At 42.9% G+C, this 8,492-nt stretch overlaps 1 protein-coding gene across 1 annotated transcript in view; it reads right to left on the minus strand.

Moving 5' to 3' along the window:
• The window catches only part of PLCE1 (phospholipase C epsilon 1), a 235,555-nt gene extending 229,623 nt beyond the window's left edge, over positions 1 to 5,932 (minus strand). Inside the window, 2 exon segments of the mRNA XM_023546914.2 lie at positions 5,081 to 5,155; positions 5,158 to 5,932. Of these exon segments, the coding sequence (XP_023402682.2) occupies positions 5,081 to 5,155; positions 5,158 to 5,364 (282 nt within the window). The 5' untranslated portion in view covers positions 5,365 to 5,932.
• Between the last annotated feature and the right edge of the window lie 2,560 nt (positions 5,933 to 8,492).

Consider the following 8,492-nt stretch of genomic DNA (forward strand, 5'->3'; position numbering starts at 1 on the left):
GCATCTTATCCCCGGGGCGTGCATGGGACAGCTTCTTTCCTATTGATTTCCAACCTCCGTTCTCATCATTTTCACCAGATGGTCTTTACCCATTTAGTGCCAGTCTGTAACTCCCTCTGCCAACTGTTGCAAAAACAGTGTCACTGTTCTGGAAATCCCCAAGGCTTTCCTGCTTCCTGAACTAGTCCAAATCTGCAGAGGCTGCCATGGTTCTTTCCTCATGGGTAGAATTTGTTGACTCCACTGGATCACCAAATTGGACAGACCCCAATGGAGAAACCACTATTAGAATACACACGCACATCTCCCCATGTTGCAGGCGAAAAACCAAAAACCAAACTCATTGCTGTGGAGTCGATTCCCACTCATAGCGACCCTATAGGATAAAGCAGAACTGCCCCATAGGACTTCCAAGGCTGCAATCTTTAAGGAAGTAGACTGCCACATCTTTCTCCTGCAAAGTAGCCCGGTGGTTTCAAACTACCAACCTTTTGTTAACAGCCAAGTGCTTAACCACTGCGAGACCAAAGCTCATTTAATTAGGGTAAATGTTTTCAAAATTACAACCTATAAAAAAAGATTTCTAATGAATGTTCTGCTTACTTTAGTTGATGACATCACTTCAAATTGTAATCTCAGTAAAAAAATTATGGAGGATCAGCCATAACACAATGCCCTTCAGTCAATATGTGCACATCACATGCCAGAGTTAGTCACACTGTATACCTTCCTCCATCACTACTGCTCTCTCCACCCAAATTCAGATGACAGTCGATCCTCATTATTTGTTGATTCTGAATTTGTGAATTTGCCTACCTGCTAAAATGTATTTGTAACTCCAAAAAGCAATTCTTGTGTGCTTTCTAGTTCATTTGTGGACATACACAGAGTGGGCAAAAATTTGAATCACCTGAGGTGCACATTCCCAGCTGAGGTGGAACAAGGTGACAAACACTCTGCCTTCTTATTTCAGCTTTCATTCTGCAAACAGGTGTCCCTTCTGTGGTCTATTTGTTGTTGTTGTTAGCTGCCACTGAGTCAGCCCCCTAGTCATGGCAACCCAATGTATGGAACTGCTCCGTAGGATTTTCTTGGCTGTAATCTTTACGGAAGCAATTTGCCAGGCATTTCTTCCACAGAGTCACTGGGTGGGTCCAAACTGCCAACTTTTAGGTTAGCAGCCAATTGCAAACCACTTGCACCAGCCAGGCTCCTTTCGGTGCTCTATTTAGTGCCATGTTTTCTGCATTTTTGTGCTTTTTATTGTTTATTTTGCTGTATAAAATGGCTCCCAAGCATAGTGTTGAAGTGCTGTCTAGTGTTCCTAAGCAAAAGAAGGCTGTGATGTGCCTTTTGGAAAAACTAATGTGTGAGACAAGCTTCTTTCAGGCATGAATTATGGTGCTATTGACAGTGAATTTAATGTTAATGAATCAATAACATATATTAAATAAGGGGTCTTTAAACAGAAACACTCATAAAACAAGGTTATATACTAATTGGTTGATGAAAATACTGTGACCAGAGGTCAGAAAGCTATCCCTGTATTTCTCCTGGAGCAATCATCCAATATTCATAGGTTGAGGGTTCCCAGTGACTCCATAGAATGATAACGAGAAATAGACTGTGTGATTTCTTTGCCTCCACAGTTTTCACCCAGTTGGTTGTCGTGGCCGTTAATTTCAACAGAAGCCTCTCTGAAAACTGGGGAAAAGAAAGTGAAAATAATGGACACAGAAGGGGGCCTCACTTTAAAGCAGTGCTATTTAAAATGTGGTCCCGGACCAGCATGATGAGCCCCTGGGAAATCGTTGGAAATGCAAATTCCGGGGGCTGACCCCAATCTTACACTCAGAATCTCTGGGGTGCAGACAAAGTGTTCAGGTCATTCTTACACATACGAAAGTCTGAGTGAGAAGCAAAGGCACTGTTTATTCCCTTTCAAAATTCTCTCAAAGTTTGCCTCCAGGAGAACTGGGTGCCTGGAATCAGAGGAGGCTTTTTACTGTTTCACTTCTTGAACTATCTGAATTGTTTTCAATCATGTGCTTGCCTTACTATTTTGACAGAAATGAAACCCACAAAGATCTCAGAAATTCATGGCCATCATCTTCAAATCTCCAAAATACTATCACCGTATGGAAAGGGACTAGACTTGTTCTGTGGAGTCCCACGGAGCAGGATGTGGACTAGAGGGTGGAAGCGACAGGAGTGCCACCCTGTACTAAAAGTGGCTTTTTGCAACCTAAGTTCTTGTATGTCTTCTTTATGTTTCTACTTTAGGAATGTGCATACAGAGCAATTCTCCTGGTCTAATTAAAACACATCACTTAACCTCAAGCCCACAGCTACACTCACAGTAAACCTAATAGCCTGCTCAGTATGGCAATGCTAAAATGAAAACCCTTGCTTCAGAAATTTGAATTTTGGAAATTTCGTTTATACCGTTGTCCATGTGCCCAACAATAGATGTTTAGTCACAGCATGTTTATAGTAACAAAAGACTGGAAGCAACCTTAATGCCCATGAATGGGGAAACGGGGAAATGGTTAAATAAATTTTGGTATATTTATGAAATGGAATGGCAGGCAACTGAAAAGATGACTAGGTAAATCTGTATGTGCTAATATGAAAATAACCCCAAAATACTGCAAGGAAAAACTGAGGTCTTTATGTAATTCCATTATATAAAATGGAATATAAGCATAGGAAAAAAAAAAAAAAAAACCCACAAACTAAACCTTTATCAAGGGTATATTAAGAAGGACAGGATAAAACAAAAAAAAAACCAAAACCATTGCTGTCGAATCGATTCCAACTCATAGCGACCTTATAGGACAGACTAACAACTGCCCCACAGAGTTTCCAAGAAGCACCTGGCAGATTTGAACTGCCAATCTTTTGGTTAGCAGCCATAGCTCTTAACTGCTACACCACCAGGGTTTCCAAGAAGGACACGATAGTTGATGGCAATTGTTCCTCAAGTGTTTATTTGCACAATTTCCCCCTCTCCAAAATGACAGGTAAGGAGGAAGAAGACAGAGAAGATGGAATGAGGAAAAGGTAAAATACACTGACAGAATTATATTTTGTTTCAGTCTTCCAAAAGTGTATGAGGACTAAGGATGTGCCATAAGAAAATATCTGTATGACAATGAGCAAAGTTAGGGCAACGTCAGGGTTTACCATCCCCGTACTATACAGCATGGTTTTTTTAACCTGGACTGTGAAAAGCCTTTGTAAAAATAGCCTGTCTTGATACTTCAACAATTAGAAGAGAACAAAACTAGGACAATGAAAAGTTTGCATGTTTTAACCATTACATGATTTTCTTTTCCTATAAACAATAGTTGTTCTCACACCTTCTCAAAGTGAGCCTCAAGTCACTTTAAGATTAGCCAGCCTGCTAAAAGAAAACACTCACGATGGCAAAGATGCCAGGTTAAAGTAAGATAAAATGCAAGGGACCCTACTGCCAGCATTTCCCAAAAGAAGGAAAGGGATCAAGGAAGAAAAGCAGAGGACTAGATGAACAAACAGGGCCTATCAAATAAAAAAATGAGAACACCAGATGCACAGACCTCCTCTCACTGAAGAGCACCCAGCTATGGTTGTAGGGTCTGAGTCCCCTACATTTAACAAAAGCGCTTTATTTTCTATCGACTAATAGGGATTTTTTTAGGGATTAGAAGCCCCGGTGGCGTAGTGGTTAAGAGCTCAGCTGCTAACCAAAAGGTCGGCACTTTAAATCCACCAGCCGCTCCTTGGAAACCCTATGGGCAGTTCTACTCTGTCCTGCAGGGTCACTATAAGTCGGAACTGACTCAGTGGCACCTAACACAACAATCGGGATTAGGATCTTTCTGTCTGCCACAACAGCCACTGGGATTCTCTGGTAGTGAGACACCCCATGCCTCTCACTGCAATGAGGTGTGCCAAATGCCCCTCTCCTCACTTTGACAACTGCATACTTCTTTGGACACAGGAAAATGAGCTTGTATCGGGACACTGACACAATTCTTCACTTTTTTTCCTTAACGTTGTTATCCATCTCATAGGGTTGTAGAAGGAGCTAACGCTTAATCTATTCATAAAACATCTCATGGTCTTGTAAAGGGGTCTAGGAATTCACAGATAGAATTGTCTGAGCCATTTCAAGAGTAGTCTTCATAGCTTGAATTCCTTAAACACAGCACTTTGCAATGAAGTTAGCCAAATACAGAGAAACAAAACAGGTTTTAAGTTTTATTCTGGGTTATTTTTAACTCCAGGTTTTTTTTTTGTTTTTTTTTTTTTAAGAAAAAGAACAGAATTTGGAATTGAGTTGGGGGTGAGCAGAAAACCACTCTTTCAATGATCTCTTCTTGAGCTAATCTTACCAAAGGTCTAATGTGTTTGTGAGTAAATAGCTTCACCACTCAGAGAAGCAGCATTATCTTTCCCACAAGCTATGGACATTTCCACTGAAAATTTATTTTTTTAATCAAGTCTATTTAAAGCATCAAAAAACAGTATTTGTGACAATAGCTCAACAGGGATGCTATCAAATGTGTTTGCACTGAACACCTAAATAGAGATTTTTTTCCTCTTAAAAATTAGTTATACTTAAGGATTTTCCTTTCTATTATCATATTCACAAAAGCAAAAAAAAAAAAAACCTGCAAAAACAAAACCAACTTATTCAAAAGCTAATATCCTGAAGAATATAATGCATTAGAAGTTTTCATTAAACTATGTTTATACAGAACACACCACAAGCCACTGTACAAGGAACCAAAACAAACATCTAATAAGCCTTCAGGATCCTTCTCAAAATCTTGTAGACTAGAATGCAAAGAAGTCATTTTAAAGCTGTGATTTCAGTGTAGAAAAATTTGCATCTCGATAGTTAAGTATTTTGAGTTAAAGCATTTTAGAAACTCTTAACAAGGAAAGAAACTTTCCTGATCCTCTTTGTAAAATGTCTCAGAGGAATTGTATTTTGGCTAACACTGTACAGTGGTACGAGGAAAGGAAAGATTCCCCAGGATTCCACCCATTAAGAACATCAGGGGACTTCTTAGACAATGGGAACCCTTACCTGGTCGTCTTTAAGCCTCTAGCATCTGCATCCTTCGTTTACCAATGCAAACTTGGGTACTGCAGAGATGGGGGAAGAGCCAACCAACCCTCAAGGCAGGCTGAGAGTGTGCAAAGCCCCAGCTGACAGCCTGCTTCCCTCTCCTGAGGCTCTCTGCCTAAGAGGCTGCACAGAAACCAAGCCCAGTGCCAAATCTTAATCCCTCTGCAGAATCTCAGATGGTGCTGCCGCACCTCTTCCATTCCTGCGAAGCTTCTTCCTGCTGCACTTCCTTCTGAAACCATTAATCACCTCAACGACCCACCAAGTGAAGCCCAATCTCAAAGTGTAGTGAAAAATCCTGCAACATGTAGGGTGCTGAGTGTTTACATTAGCTGAAATGAAATGATGTAATATCTAGAATCATGGGAGGGCCCTGATCCAGAGTCAGGGCAGTGTAAGAACTGCTATGACACTCACCCTTGGGTTTTCTTAATCTGGCCCCTACAAAGTTAGGGCTATTTTGATTCTTCTGGTCTCACTAAGAGCATCATGTTTTCCAAATACAAATTCAGAACTTCCCAATTTCCCACGGTTTCAGTAGGGGTTTAAAAAAAGGTAGGGGGTGGGTGGAGTGTAGCAAACAGAACCCAGTGTGAACACATGAGCAAAGAACACAGTATCAATGCGTAATAGAAGGCACCAAGCCAGGTTTGTGGGCACCTGGCATGCTGCAGAGTACCCCAGCTCACCAAAGTGTGAACGCCTCAAAGGTAAAGGCAGCTCCCAAGAAAGGTACTGTTTCTTTAAGCAAAGGGTCTGCTTTTCTCCCTGTAACTGTTGAATAGGAAAGCCCAAGAGTCCCAAACACCATTCCTGACCGGCAATTGCTATTGACATTCAGGATCTTAGGGTTTGTGATCAGGGCCTCCAGTGGCCAGTTGCTGGTGAGTGAGAAGATTGATGTTTTTGTTGGTTGCTTTTCGGCCGATTCTGACTCATGGTGATCTGACGTGTTATAGTGTAGAACTGATTCACAGGGTTTTCTTGGCTGTAATCTTTAGGGAAGCAGATCGCCAGGCTTTTTGTTCCGCGATACTGCTGGGTAGGCTTGAACAACCAATCTTTAGGTTAAGAGTGGAGCGCTAACCATTTTTGTCAATAGCATCTGCTCTGGAAATACAACAGGTAAGGCTTAGCTCTAGACTGGTGGGGACACCAGAGGCAGATGGCTTTTTGTTTTGAATGTGTTACTGATTATAATATTCAATTTTACAAAGCCTTAACCCTATGCCAGGAATTGTGTTAAGCACTGTACATATGTTGGCTCATTTAGCCCTCACAGCAACCCCATGAGGTAGATGCCATTATTGTTCCTGTACTAGAGATGAACAAAAGGAAGCTCTGAGAGGTTAACAACTAGTAAGCTGGTAAGCAGTGGTGCCAGGTGGGTCTGATGTGCTCCTTAACCACAAGCCTGTATTGTCCTACCAGCTGTGGAAGCTACACAACCTCGCCACCATAAATGTGCTCTGCACACTGCAGAGGGACAGGGTGTTACTGCACAAAGGTGGGAGGAGCATTTGCTGGCAGCTCCCCCAAATGTATATACCAAATCCTTGGCTACTGCTGCCTAGGAGCGCCAGACCCCAGACTTCCTGGCCTGCTTGCAAGGCCCTTGAAAGAAGGTGGGACCGCCCAATGTGTGGGCAAGAATCAAATGGCACCTGAAAGGAGCACTGGCCTGTTGTGTAACCTTCATCAATCCGCTTCTCTAACTGTATCTCAGTAGAGTTAAAAGGTTGGCCTTAGATGGGCTCTAGGGTTTCTTCCAGCATAAAATTTCTATGACATGACTTTAAATGATATGACCATTGACTCAGTTAAACTAAAAAAAAAAAAAAAAAAAACCTAAATGTTATAACAGAGGCACAAGGGGCAAAGGGAGTTTGGGCAAGTGAGAAATTATTTCAGAATTATCCAAATTATTGCTAATACAGTCAGTGGTGGCAAATAGCCATCCTTAGAGGGTGGATGAAATTTTGGCTCACAGGCGGCGCCATCAGAGCCAAGTCTGGGGAATAAAGTGGATCATCAAGCTGGCAATACCATTTTTGGTCACAAGCTAGGTGTGGCTATAAAGTAGTGAGACGGATTTTCCTGTGTGGCCCAGACTAGCTCTGAAGGCAATTCCTCCAGGGCAGTGCCAAAATGTTTTGAGCGAGGATACCATCCTTCAGATTAAAGGCAGAGGCATCCAAAGCGATTACAAAAGACAGGGCTTCCCCAGCGCAGCACTGACAATAACAGCAGCAGCAGCCTGCAGAATTACTCGTCTGTCCACTTGCCCTGAGATCCGTATCAGCAGACCCCTGATTATCCTGTTCACTTCTGTGTCCCCAGCCTCTGCACAGTGTTTGGCACAGAGGGGAAGCTCAATAAATTTTTGTTAACTGGCTAAATGAGAGATTCTTCTGAATGTAAAAATTTTGGATGACTTGTCTTTATTATTTGGTAAAATAGCGCTGAAGGAGCAATGGTTAAACACTCGGTTGCTTACAAAAAGGTCGGCGGTTTGAACCCACCAATGCTTCTGCAGGAGAAAAGATCTGGTGATCTGCTCCCATAAAGATTATAGCCTAGGAAATCCTATGGGGCAGTTCTACTCTGTCATACAGAGTCACAATGAATTGTAATCAACTCGACGGCACACAACAACATTATTCGGTCACACTTCCCCCATTGCCGTTGTCAATTCCGACTCATAACCACCCTATGGGACAGAGTAGAAATGCCCCATAAGGTTTCCAAGGCTGTAAATATCTACAGAAGCAGACGGCCACATTTTTCTTCCTCAGAGTGGCTGGTGGGTTCAAACCACTGACTTTTCAGTTGGCAGCTGAGTTCTTAACCACTGAGCCACCAGGTTTCCTTCGGTCACACTTAGACTTCCCAGCTGACCTCAGTGGCCAAGTTAAGACTGTACTTATTTCATCGGTTGGCCAGGCCAGGCCCTGGGTGGTCAGTCTGGCTATGATTGGCCATGGCAATCTCTCCACTTGCCCCTCTATGTAGCCTTTCTTGAGCAGACCACTGCATCTGGTGCTAAGAGGAGCGAGTGCAAAGCATCAAAGCTGCCACCGTGCAGGGTCTGCTAAGGGCTGTGGCTGAATGGGCTGATGAGCTCCTCCTTTTGCGCCAACTCTGGACGTCAGGCAATCCCTGGAGATTCCACAGGCCCACCGGGGGTGGGCAGAGCACCTCCACGGACACGCGGAGCACCCCACAGCCAGGCTGGCCTCCTAAGGTACTAACTCAGGAGGGACCTGGGCTGCCCAGGCTTCTGTGGTCACCAATTCTTCTCCTCTTCCTTCTTTTTTTGGTTATTGTTGTTTGATTGTGGTTGCCTTACTGATTATGCACATAAACAAGC

This window comes from Loxodonta africana, chromosome 16, assembly GCF_030014295.1.
Source record: "Loxodonta africana isolate mLoxAfr1 chromosome 16, mLoxAfr1.hap2, whole genome shotgun sequence".
Lineage (NCBI taxonomy): Eukaryota > Metazoa > Chordata > Mammalia > Proboscidea > Elephantidae > Loxodonta > Loxodonta africana.